This window comes from Desmodus rotundus, chromosome X (genome assembly GCF_022682495.2).
Source record: "Desmodus rotundus isolate HL8 chromosome X, HLdesRot8A.1, whole genome shotgun sequence".
Lineage (NCBI taxonomy): Eukaryota > Metazoa > Chordata > Mammalia > Chiroptera > Phyllostomidae > Desmodus > Desmodus rotundus.
The window spans coordinates 89320650-89333448 of NC_071400.1; the positions used below are offsets into that span (position 1 = coordinate 89320650).

Genomic DNA, 12799 nt, shown 5'->3' on the forward strand with positions numbered 1-12799 from the left:
ATATGTAGCACCTTTGTCACTGGCTAAAATCCTATTCTGAGTGGAAACACCTCACCACAAACATTCCCCCACCCCCAGCGGCCGAAAGGACCCAAGAAGCACCCATCTTAGCACACACTAAGGAAGGTTGGTTTTTCTACCCCTGGTAGAAAAAGACAAGGTGGAAATATTTTATATATTTTGGAATCAGAAATATTTCAAATTCTGTTTCTTCCACTTGCTATTTATTCATTCTCTAAAATATTTATTGAATACCTGATCAATAAATATTTGGGTATATAGGACAAGTCACTCAAGGTTTCTAAGCAAAAGTTTCTTCATCTGTAAAATAGAGAATAATTCCAACCTTTCAGGGTTACAATAGGCATAATATAATGTAGGGAAAGCACCCAGGACAATACATGGTATGTAGTAAGCACTCAACAAATATTATCTATTATTCTATCTCTGAAGATTGCCAACAGAATGGAACTTCTTTCTAAATTAAAAAGAAAGCTGACATTTATCATGTACTTACTATGCGACAGGCATCATTTTAAGCATACTACAACACTATGAGGTAGTTAACATCACCACCCCTATTGTACAAAAATGAGAAAACCTGGCAAGTTACTTAAACTCTCCCTCACTAACATCACACAGCTAGGAAGTAATGGAGCTTGGATATAACTAACCCAGGCATCTGAATCCAAAGTGTGTTTTTTTGTTGTTTTTTTTTTACCATATTCTATATGGTACCAATTTTTAAAGGATAGAAAATTCAGGAATTTTTTTAAAAGTCAAGTTTGAAGAAGATAATTATGTAAAAACCTAAGGTGTGTTCTTCATCCATGAAAGTATAAATCCAATCCAGTAGGGGGAAAAAAAGAGTTGATATCAAACCTAATTTCATCACTGAACAGCTGTACAATCTCTGTTGAGCTGCTTACCATCTCTGTACTTTAATGTAAAAAGCTGTTACTAACTGTTCCTTATCTCACTTTTAAGGATTACTAATAATAGATGTAAAGTGAATGAGACATTTCCAAGTTAGGTGAATGAGGGAAAGAACCAAGCTGTATCACAGAATGTTTGCAAAAATATTCCAAAAATCAAAAATCATGATTCTAAGTGTGCGGAAATTCTAACTATAAATACAACTCATTTCTAGCTAGCATATTTACAGTACAGAAACATCTCCTGGCAAAGTCAATTTCTTTCCAACCTTGTTTGCATTATTAGATTGATCAACCTACCCTTCCTTCCCATATTTAAAGAGCAAACTTCAATTGCACCCTACTGAAATAATCACAAATCCCAAATAAACAGGATCTGAATTAACTTGTTTTTACCATAAATATACTTAAAGTATCACGTCTAGGGATACACTAGAAAGGAAAATTATCTAGCCTTAAATATTCCATCGAACGAGTTTCTCTGTGTGTGACAATTCAATATCAAACTGAAAACCTATTGTCCGACAGCTACAAGGCAAGGGAGCAGCCTTCTAGATAAGGAAACCTCTGCCACTGATTTAATGAAACACTGATGCCAACAGAGACTGCCACAAAACTCACACCACGGCACCATAGGGAGGGAAATGGGGAAGGAGCACCTAAGGCGTGCCATCCACATTGGCTCTACACTACACTGAACTTGGTCTGTGCATGTGCTCCAGGAAATAGGGAGGAAAACTACCAATCGGACTACATGTCTGTTTTAAGCACCATTAGTAAAAACTCTGCAACACTTTTTATATGTTTTTAATAGCCCAGTGGTTTATTTTGAAAGCCAAATATAAATGAATTCACAAACTTAAAATATGAATTTTCTTCTCAGCCAGGAAAAAAATAAACTCCCATATTCACATATGAAACATACCAAAATTATAACAAGAACTCAGCTAATGTTGTTGAAATTAATCCTTCAACATAATTACTTATGACAAGTATTTTTAAAGGTCTTTATTAATAAATTACATTATAAGTCTCACACAAATGACTAGAAAATATTCTTTCATAATCTGGTAAACAAGTTGAAAAAACTAAAACCCAGGATTTAAGCCAGCCTTCCACTGATTTTTTGGAAGACATTACTTGAGAAAACATATTACAACTCGGTTTTAAAAATAGCAGATGTAGCTGAAACAAAACAAAAAGTTCAAATAAACAGAAAAACAATATTGGGTAACACTTTAAAAGCAACTAACAACGTGATTTTTTTCTCATTTATCATGTTATCAGAAGACTATTCAACCCATCTAATAAGACTAATTTCCAAGAACATTAATGTCAAGTAAATATAAAACAGACAAGTGTGCTATAGTTGATATAAATTATGTAATGTTTTTATTGTGGTAAATTATAATGCATTAATGCTGTTGTGAGTTTTGGTTTATTTAATGAATTTTGGTTCTTAAAACAATTTTTGTGACAAAATATTCAACAGATGAACACAGAAACCTAAAACAGCAGTTATTTTACTTTAGTAAAATTTAAATTCACATTTTTATGCAAATACCTGCAACCCTTTCTTTCCTAAAATTTCAAGAGTAAGATTAAGAAAATAAAAACTTCTGTTAGAATAATTGTAATTTAAATTGAATAAGAAACTAAATACATCTTTAAAGTCCAAAAATTTTTATCATGCTCAACAGTTATTTGTAATTCAAATCAGGGCACAATTGCAATTCACGCTTTTGCAGTACTAGCTAGAATATTCAAGCCTGGAAGTATTGTTTTATTGAGAGTTAACAGACTGGCATGCATATGTTATGGTTTTCACTTATTGTAGTTTATACTTTAATTATTATAAATTTGGGGGAAAACATGCTTTATTAGAAAAATATCTATAACTTGCCTACTAGTGACTATCCAGAAGCATGTAATTCACTAAATTCGCAGGAGGCACCTGTATTCAACAGGTTAACACAATAATTCTCTGCATAGGTTCTTAACAAGTGTCCTTAAAAAATAGTCCAAATAAATTAATATTTAGTTTAAAAATTAAAATTTATTTTTATTTTTAATTTTATTTTTTTAATTAATTAATTTATTTTTATTCAGTTACAATTGTCTGCATTTTCTCCCCTTCCCTCCACCCCACCGCAGCCAGTCCCACCTCCCTCCCCCACCTCTACCCTCCCCTGTGATTTTGTCCTTGTGTCCTTTATAGTAGCTCCTATAGATTTAATTTTAAAATCAGATGGAGAAATGGAAAATTATATAGAAATGCTGATTTGAGATGTATCTTTAAATATCTTATTTTTATGTTTGTTAATAAAAATGTAACATCAGTATTAAATATGAGATAATGGTTCTCATTAAGCTAAAGGACTAGTTTTGCATTATATCCTCCAAATTAACAAAGGATATTTTCTTCTCACAGGAGAAAAATACATTTTAACCCTTAAATGAGCTTGTTTTTGTACTTTCATAAGAGGATACATTTAAGGCACTTTATCAATTTCAATCTACCATGCATTCCAAAATATATAGAGTTCTTTCATTTTATTTATTTTTTAGAGTTCTTCTAAAAACATCAAAATGAAGACACAATTAGAAAATTTGTCTGAAAGAATATACAGTAAATGCTCAGGAAGAGGGATATGTTTTAATTTTGAAAGTAATGTTTGTCCATTGTGTTGGCCTATTAAATATCAGTAAATACTACTTATAATATTTATGGCATAAACACAGAAATGTTACAAATTCATTGACATTATTAATATTTCTTAACAAAATGAATGTAAACCATGATTTAGATGACTGAACTGGCTACAGTAATACAACTGTGAAATATGGATAAAGCAACCCTACTTCCACTGTGTCTGGAACACAATATACAACTTGGCACTGAATCCATTAGAACATTATAAGGGACTTTACATGCATTGTCATTCAGGAAAGCAGATTTGCTGACAGACAAGAAATCTGTGGGTACATTTTTTTACTCCATCAATCAACAAATATTTTCTGAGTGCCTACTTTTCACCATATACTTTCTTTTGTCTTGTTATGCAAAAAAGAAATGGCCCCTGCCCTCACTGAATAACAATACAAATTAATGTAAAAAAGCAAAAAGGATAAAGAAATACATGGCACTAAGAGAGCACATAACTGAGGATTTGATGTGACTTAGGAAATCCAAAGGCTTTTCTGAGGCAGTGAAGGAGAAGCTTGAGGTCTGAAGGATGAGTAGGACTTAACTGGGTAAAGAACAAAGGTAAGAGAGAACATATTAAGTTCAAAGGCCTAGCGCTGGGCAAACAGAAAGAAGGCCAGTGTAGCTTACCTCACAGGTAATAGCCAAATCTTAAAGCGTCTTATCAGCCATTTTAAGGACTTTGATCTTTATCCTAAAAGCAGTGAGAAGCCATTCAACTTTTTAAGCTAATGGGGGCGAGAATTGAAAAAATAGGGTCAGGTGAGAATCACTCTCAAGAAGTTCACCCTGACTACAGGTTTATGGATCAGACAGAGTAAAATGCTGTAACTATGATGACCTTGGCTGAAAAGATATTTTGCTGTTTGCAATAGGAGAAAAAGAGAAAGCAGAGTACATTAATTTTACCTTTTTTAAACCCAACCACCACTTCTCAAACTTTTCCACTGATGTATCCATAATCCTGAAGGGACTCATAACTCTGGGAGGTCTGGGAAATGCAGCTTTATAAACAGCCCACTGCAAGCCTAAAATTCCTGTTAAGCCTCTGGTCTCATCTTTTAAATCATGCCAGTTTTGCTTTCTACAACATGAATATAATATCTACGTTTGTTTTAATATAAGAATAATGTTTTAAAATACTTGGCAAAAATCAACTCTGGCTTCTTTTGATATTTTGGCTTCTACAACCATAGAAATGTACCATTTTAGAGAGCACCAGCCTATGGTTTGTATGAATAATGTGAATCCACTCACTGAATGTTATTCGACACCATGATCCTGAATTGAAGACTACATTTGCTGTTCTTTAGCCAGACACTAAGCCATGACAAAAATCATAAAAAATAAAAAACTTTAGACTACATTTTTTCAAATTATGTAACCCCCTTTTCCCCTCCCCATTATAAATCAGTCCAGATGACCCACCCTTCTAGTATTTTTTAGGAGCTCATCCTTCACCTTTCACATAAGCCTATGTGTGAGGTGCTATAGAGAAGTCACATAGAAAGCTATAAAAGTCATTAAGAGCAAGTTAAGTCCTAATCTGAAGTCACTCTGCTGTAAATGAAAATGATAATTTATCATTGGTTTAAGAACAGCATCAATATTTAAAAGGCTACATTCATTCTTCATATAAGAATTTGGATCACTAAAATTCTAAATATCCAACAACATAATGTTAATGATGTAATTAATCTTCAAAAATTCGTTTTAACATTATTTCCAAATTATTCCTGAGAAACAGATTTAAAACAGCTGTACCAATTCAATACACATTCTTTGTGGGCTTATTTTTGGCAGCCAAAGTTTTATAATGTGGTATTTATTTAAAGTCAGGACATGATGAGAGTTTTATTGTCTTTGTGAAATGCAGATTTGTTCTTGTACTTTTGTGCCACCTACTCATGGATCCTCCCTCACTTTCCCTCTACTGCCCACCTCTCTTCTTCAGCCAAACAAACCTAGACACAGTCCCTGTGGTTAATCACCCCACCACAATTCTAGAGTCTCTTGCTGTGCCTCTACATTTAGAATATACCCCTCTTATAATATGGCTTAACTAAATTGCTTAAACAGTTGCTAAAACCCCACCTTCCACATGGATTCCTTCCTGACTTACTAAAATCATCATCTTCACTTTCCATTGGTGCTTGTATACATACGAAACTTTAAAATTTACCAAATGTACTAGTTGGTGCCTGTCTCTGTCTTGGCAGAGGTTTACCAATGTCACTGCCATCCCTTAGGAGACTAATTTCCCCAAAGCAGGGAATAATTTATTTAAAATAATCCATTAAAAACACTTCCATAAAGAAGTACTGAGTAAATAATATATAAAAGGACCTGAATACATATACATAAATATATCCTTTTTTCTTAATCTGCACTAAATCATGAGTGTTAATTTAAAGAGCAAATGTTAATGACATTATAATAAATGATGTTTCTTGTGAACTAAAGTCTACATATAAGAAAGGTAAATTTCATCTTTATGTAAAATAACAAGAATTCCCATTCCAAAAATGTCACATCCAAAGTAGGTGATTATTGGTGACTATGTAGTCACACTGCAATTGAGAAAAAAGGAAGTGGTAGGGCCAATTTGATAATTTTTTTCTTGCACTGAATACTCAAGTTCCTGCCAGAATTATTTCTGATCTCTCTCAAGAATGTTTAACTCAAAATTTTGACATTTTCCTTTATTTAATTATATATATATATATATGTCAACCTCAGCTCTGTGTCCTATGAGGGGGAAAAATTACTAAAAAGCATTGTACCTGTCAAAACCTTTTTACCTTATCAGATACATTCTCTTTTACAGCATTTAACTTTTATACTAAATAGACCTTATTTCATAACTGCATTTTCCTCTTTTTAGGGTTATATGCAAAACACTGTTTTTATGTTTGCTTTTTATGCCTAAAATAATGTATTTCATTTTCTCTTTTCTTCTTTTTTTTGTATTTCATCTTCTATCCTCAAGATGGCTGAGTCATCAGGACAGAAATTAGAAGTCGGTGAACCCTTCTTAAAGAAAATGGTTTATTATAAACCGGAAAGAGCACAGCAGCTGATTGTGGGATAGTTTGAGAAGAGGCTATCCATAAAATTTAGATTACTTTACGAGTCACAATAATACAAGAATGGTTGAAGCTAAATCACAGGGACCCTAAGAGCAGAGCAGCAGAGCAGGGCCTGTTGGTTGACTCTGAAAAAATATCCCATTTTATTTGATCCAGAATGGGATTGAGATCACTGGGAAAATGTCATGGAAGGAGCTCGTCCTAGAAAATAATTTTATCTTAGTCATGTGGATATTTTGAAAGAGTTTCAAAGTTGGCAAGGGTATGAGAAGAAAACTGGAATTTACTGGGTGTGACATGGCCGAGGAAAATAAATAATAAAATTAATAATTGGAGCCTTAAAGTGTTCAGAGGTTTTCTGCTATATTTCAGAGGGCAAAACATAGACTCAAACAAGTGCAGATTGTGATGTATATCCAGGCCCTGCAAGTGAACATATAGGAGCTGAGAAAAAGAGCAATAGACTGAGCAAAGCTTAGAAAGTTATTGGCCTACTGTTCTGCCTACACCTTTTAAAAATAACTGCCTTGCTTTTATGTACTGTAAAAAAAATGTTATGTTTTAAAATTTTGTCAAAACCTCAAGAGGACTGAATGCAATTTCCAATTGAAAAAAAAGTCGGTTTCAAAAGTTAAATGATTTTGATTTTCTCAAAAATATTTTTATAGAATTCTTTTTCAGGTCTACGAAATATTTTCAAATAGCCTGAAGTACCATCAGGATGATCTAGAATACAACTGCTTATTTTACTGACTCATGAGGAGTTCATGTATTTACTGTAACTAACACTGACACTGTGTCACATCAAATTTTCATTGTCAACAGAAAATTGAGTGAGCACTGTATTTTACAAATAGTGGAGTTGGGGTGAACAAAAAATGTAAGCATTTCCTATATCTTTACCAATAACTAATATATAGATTTAATATTTGTGTTTCCATCAAATATATTTAATAAAAAGTAACAGATCAAAATGAATTGCAATATAAATAACCTTGAATATATGCTACCAAAGCTTAATAATCCTGTCAGCCTGTTTTTTCCCCTTCATCTTCCTCTCTCCTTACTGAGTTTCTATACAACTTCTATAAATTGTGTGGAAGCATAAATATATGGCCATTCTATTCTTATGTGTTTAATGGTTCTTTTTCTATTTAGTAAAGAGAAAACTACCCTAGAAAGAGCATAAAGCATGTACCTTACTACATAGAGTTGTAACTATGAGTGGGACTAGTTGAAAGCATATGTAATGTGCTTTAAATATTAAGGGTGATGAAACTGTCACCCTGAAGAACATTGCTCTGAAAAACTCCCACTATGTTACAGTTGTTCAAACATTCTTTAGTACCGCCTTTATAACACTATACATTATACAACACTAAATGAGATTCAGCCATTCCAAAGCTACAGCCTAAATTAGTTGACTTTTAAATGTTATTGCATCTGAAGAAAGGGTAACAAGTAGTTTTTAAATGTGTTTTGTAAAATCTATTTAGGGAAAAGTGTACAGAAGGAAAAATTAATTAGTCACAGTGTAAGTTCGAAGTTGAGGAAATGTTCCTTTTATCCAACTATTTTTTAGTCTTATTTTCTGATGATATATCAAATCAAATTTATATGAAGATTATGAAGATTATGGAAATTTCATCAGTAAGCATTTTGGACTTGAAATATACATATAATGACATCAGTTATTCTCTTCCTTTATGATGTGTACAAGGATATACAAATTCCATCTTGGCAACCTCATTGACCTTTTCAAATAGTTCTAAAATGTGTCACCAACAGGTATGAAAATCAGTTATTCAACTTGAATATAGCAGTCATTTAAAAGCACAGCTAACAATGTTAGCCCAACTTCAAAGAAGCTGCATTTTAGGCTGGAGAGCTTTTTAAAGGACAATTGTACTGGAACACTAAATTATGTGTGTCAGAATATGTGCATCATATGTTCTACTTGGTTCAATGGACTTAAACTGTAGAGACAGGGGAAACTGCAAGAATGCACTGGGAGGGTAGAAGGTGAAGAAGATGGAGTATGCAGCACTCACTACAAGCATCATGGGAATTTGTGAGAGGTAGTCTTGAAGGTAATCTGACTCCCATGGAGCCAAGACAGCTTTGCTTTGAGAATTTCAGTAACAGACTCAAACTCAAGCAATCTTTTAGGCAAATTCAAAGAAAGGGTTTAAATTAACCATTCCTGCTTCTTGTATATACCCTCCTCTTTATTCCATGATTGAGAAACAGATGTTTGTCTGTATCTGAGAAGGGGAGGGGTTGGTGGCTGGTGGGATTCTAGGAAAACATAATTTCAATAGCAAATATGAAAAGAGAAGAAGAAACAGAAAAGATGAGCCACTGCAGGACTTTGTCTTAGTCATGGCACCCATGGCACCTTAGCACAATGCACCGCACACAGGGGAGCAGTCAATAAATAATGAATTCGATTTAATTCAATACACTTTTATTTGTACTGTGCTTTGCAGTTACAAAGCACTTTTCACATATTAGAAAAGGAAAACATGAAGTAAATGAGGGATAAATGGGCATATAAGGGAATAGAAAGAAAGCAAATGGATAATGGAAAATCCATAAGAATAAGCAAGAAGCTAAAAGGGTTTGGAAAGAGAGAGAGAGAGAAAAGAATGAGTTTCTCCCTATCGTTCTCAATCACTTCCAATCATCCCCACCTTTCATTCTAAAATACCTGGATTTTGGATCTTCTGCCCACAAAGCATGCCCTAAGAAGGGACTCCCTCATTTTGGAAGGTGCATTTTTCACAAATGATAAGCCTTAAGTCCCTGACTAATCTACTTTGTTTGTGCCTAGGAATAACCACGAGCAAAGCTGTAATCTCCCAAGTGTGTACAGGAATTATTTATTCAGTCCCATTCACCCCCTGTAAGTATTCCCAAAATCTTGGGAATCTGAGGGACAGGAGGTGGGGGAGCAGTGGTCATGAGAAGGGGGGTCCTCTACAGGCCCCTTAACTCAGACAACAGAGGGAGATAGTGAGGCAGGAAAGGCCAAGGACTAGAGAAAAGCCCACGACTGCAAGTAGGAGGGCCAGCGTCTCTAAGTATGGTTCTTAGAAATTGCCAGGGAAAAGAGGGGGAGAGCCTTCAAGATGGAAGAAATGAGGAATTTGAATGCACATCACCTTACACCTGGCGTCGAGCCCCGGAGCAAAAGCCCTGAGGTCCAAAGCCTCCACCGGCTAGAGAAGAGGCAAAGGACGCAGGGATGCGCTGGAGAGAGCCCACCAGCGCGGATGCTGTCCCAGGGGAAGCCTGTTTCCCTCTCCCCAAAGTAGAGCATCCCCTGAGCATCCTCAGCCCAATCTGGAGTAGAGAGGTTGCTTCCCGATCCAAACTGGGGCGGCCGCATCCTGACCCCATTATGTGGGCTTAAAAGTTGCCAGGAGAGTTGGAGCTGGTAGGGGAAGCCGCCGTGGGGGCGTCAGGTTTCGAAGGAACAAAGGGGCTCTGAAAGGGGCGACCAGCGGAGCAGGTCCTTTGGGGGGGTCCTCTCTAAAGAAAGAGACAAGGGTCGTCACGGTCTCCCGGCCTGGGGGCGACAAGGGGAGCAGGAAAGCGGGCAAGATGCGCCTGGATTGCGCTGGGATACCGCCGCCCGGTTTCCAGCCTCCTATCCTCCCGCGCTCTCCGCGCCCCTCTCCGGCTCGGGAGCAACCGGCTGGAGACAATAGGAGACCGGGATCCCGAGCCCCTACCAGCCCCGGAGTACCCCCACCGTCCCCGCCTCCCCGCCCTGCGCACCACGATCAGTGGGCGGAAACCCCGAGGCGGGTTCGGCGGCGGTGGGCTCCCCTTCCTTCCCGCGCGCCGGGACCCCGCACCCCAGGGCCGCCTAGCCCTCTGCACAGCGGGCATTACCTTTCATCCAGTCCACTACTTGACTCGGAGACCATTTGCTCACCGGTTCCATGATCAGAGCCATGGGCACGGGATCGGTTCCGCGCGGGGTGCGGAGCCCAGACACAAAACGAAGTCGGCAGCCCAAGTCGCCCTCAGGTGGGGTCCCTTGCTGGCCGCTGCCTCGCAGGGCGGGCAGCTCTGAGAAAGCGGCTTTTGTGTGTCGGGTCTCTCGGCTGCAACGTCTCTTAGCACACGGCGGGCAGCAGCGGTGGGAGCGGTGATCGGGAGGGAAACGCCCCGGGGTCTCGGCTCCTCTTGGTCCCCGCTGAAGCACTGCCTGCTCCACTACTCCGCTGGGGTCTCCGTCCCTTCGGGGCTTCAGTTCATGGCTTGCACTGCCGAGGGTCGCGAAGCGAAGGGAAAAAGCCGCCACCGCCGCACGCCCGCAGCCAACTTGCCCGCTCGCCTCGCGCGCGGGAGTGTAGCCCCAGCACGACAAGCTGCCTGGCGGAAATGACGAGGGGCCTCCTGCCACCCAAAATATCTCTCTGCAGCCCTCGGGTGCGAGGCGCGCGCTCCGCGAGCCCCCCGCCCGCTCGCGGCCGCGCGGTCCCGCCCCCGGGGCGGACTGCGGCCGCGAGAAGCGCGTGCGCGTGCGTGCGCCTGCACGAGGCCCGAGTCAGGGGTCCGCCCGTCAGTTAGGCAGGTGCGGGCGGCTCGCAGCCTCGCGTTCCCGCCCCACGGGCCGCCCCGGGACAGAGGCGTGCGAGGAGCGCGTGCGCGGCGTCGGCGGCGTCGGCGGCGTCGGCGGCGCAAGCCCGAGCCCGGGTCAGTCAGTCAGGTGCCTGCGGCGGGAGCGCAGTCCCAAAGGGCCTCGGAGCTGCTGCGACGGCGGCGGGATGGGCTGCCCACCAGTTGCTGATTGAGGCAGCTGTGGAGGTACCTGCGGCCCCACCGACGAGGGGTGGGGGACCCTGCTGAGCGCCGGGTTACAGCTGGAGCCTGGGCTTTCCTGGCTCCTGTCCGCCCCGCTGCTGAGTGGGCTCCCGAGGTGGTTCCCGAGGCCCGCGCACGCCTTTGTAAGAGGCGTGGAATGCCGCGCAGTGCTACTGGGCTCTGCCAGCCCGAAAAGCGGCGATGACGAACCAGGAGGGCCGGTGCGCGGTGCCCGGGACCTGCCCCTGCGGTCTTATTGATACCAAGACAGGTTGGGCCCACGTGCCTTTTCAAGGGCTCTGTGTCGTGTTTTTCGCCAACTCCTCCAACGCTGAAAGCGCCCAGTACCTCTTTTAGAGGATGTCCTTTTGTTTTCAGATATTCTTATATAAGAACTGAAGGGGAACACTGGGATTTAAAATGAGTGACAAATTGAAAACAACGTGAGTCTTCAAAACTTATGCACTTCACTTACACAGGTTACTTATTAGACCGTAGTAGTAAAAGATCACCTAATGAGACTTCACTTTAAATCACAAATAATCCTAGAAACTATAGGTACAAACTCTCTACCACCACATACATATTTTCTCTTTGTCATTCTTAAATAGCTCCGTTGAATAAGCAGAACCTCATTTTATTTCTACAGCCATTTAAATAATGTCAATAGGTTTTGCCAGTTCTTGCACTAACCCGTTTTTTCTCAAGTTCGATTGCATGAAATGCATAACTGCCACTTTTCTCAGCTGGCATGAATTAACGTACCCCCACCCCATCTTACCCCCACACAAAGAACTGAAACCACAGTAGTTAATTTTTTTTTTTGTTTTTATGTTTTCAGGCTAGTGATACCAACCAAGTAAAACTTAAGATGGCCTGTCTGTAGGCTTGCTTAATTTTCTAATAATCCAAACTTAAAAGTATATGGCAAATTCTGTGTGTTTGAAAAAATGTATTTATTTTTAGAGAGAGGGGAAGGGAGGGAGAAAAAGAGGGAAACACGGACCATTGCACACCACCCCCCCCCCAAGTCAGGGCATTGAACCAGTGATCTTGTAGCTTGCAGGACCATACCCAATCCACTGAGCCACAGGAGTCAGGGCAGTATATGGCAAATTTTGGAAAGAAACTTAGAAAATTATCTAGACAAGTCTATCCTCATAGGATGTAGGCATAGTGCATTTCATAATCTTGGTTGTGGTTGTGATTTGCCATTTTTCCTTGGCCAACCAGGCATGTAAGGTATTTTG

At 39.5% G+C, this 12799-nt stretch overlaps 1 protein-coding gene across 4 annotated transcripts in view; it reads right to left on the reverse strand.

Moving 5' to 3' along the window:
• Window positions 1-11191, reverse strand: part of CNKSR2 (connector enhancer of kinase suppressor of Ras 2) — a 280032-nt gene extending 268841 nt beyond the window's left edge. For all 4 annotated transcript variants that reach the window (XM_053917527.2, XM_053917526.2, XM_053917525.2 and 1 more), the window contains exon 1: window positions 10632-11191. In XM_053917527.2, coding sequence (XP_053773502.1) covers window positions 10632-10695 — 64 coding nt within the window. In that variant the 5' untranslated portion in view covers window positions 10696-11191. The remainder of the gene's footprint in view (window positions 1-10631) is intronic.
• Between the last annotated feature and the right edge of the window lie 1608 nt (window positions 11192-12799).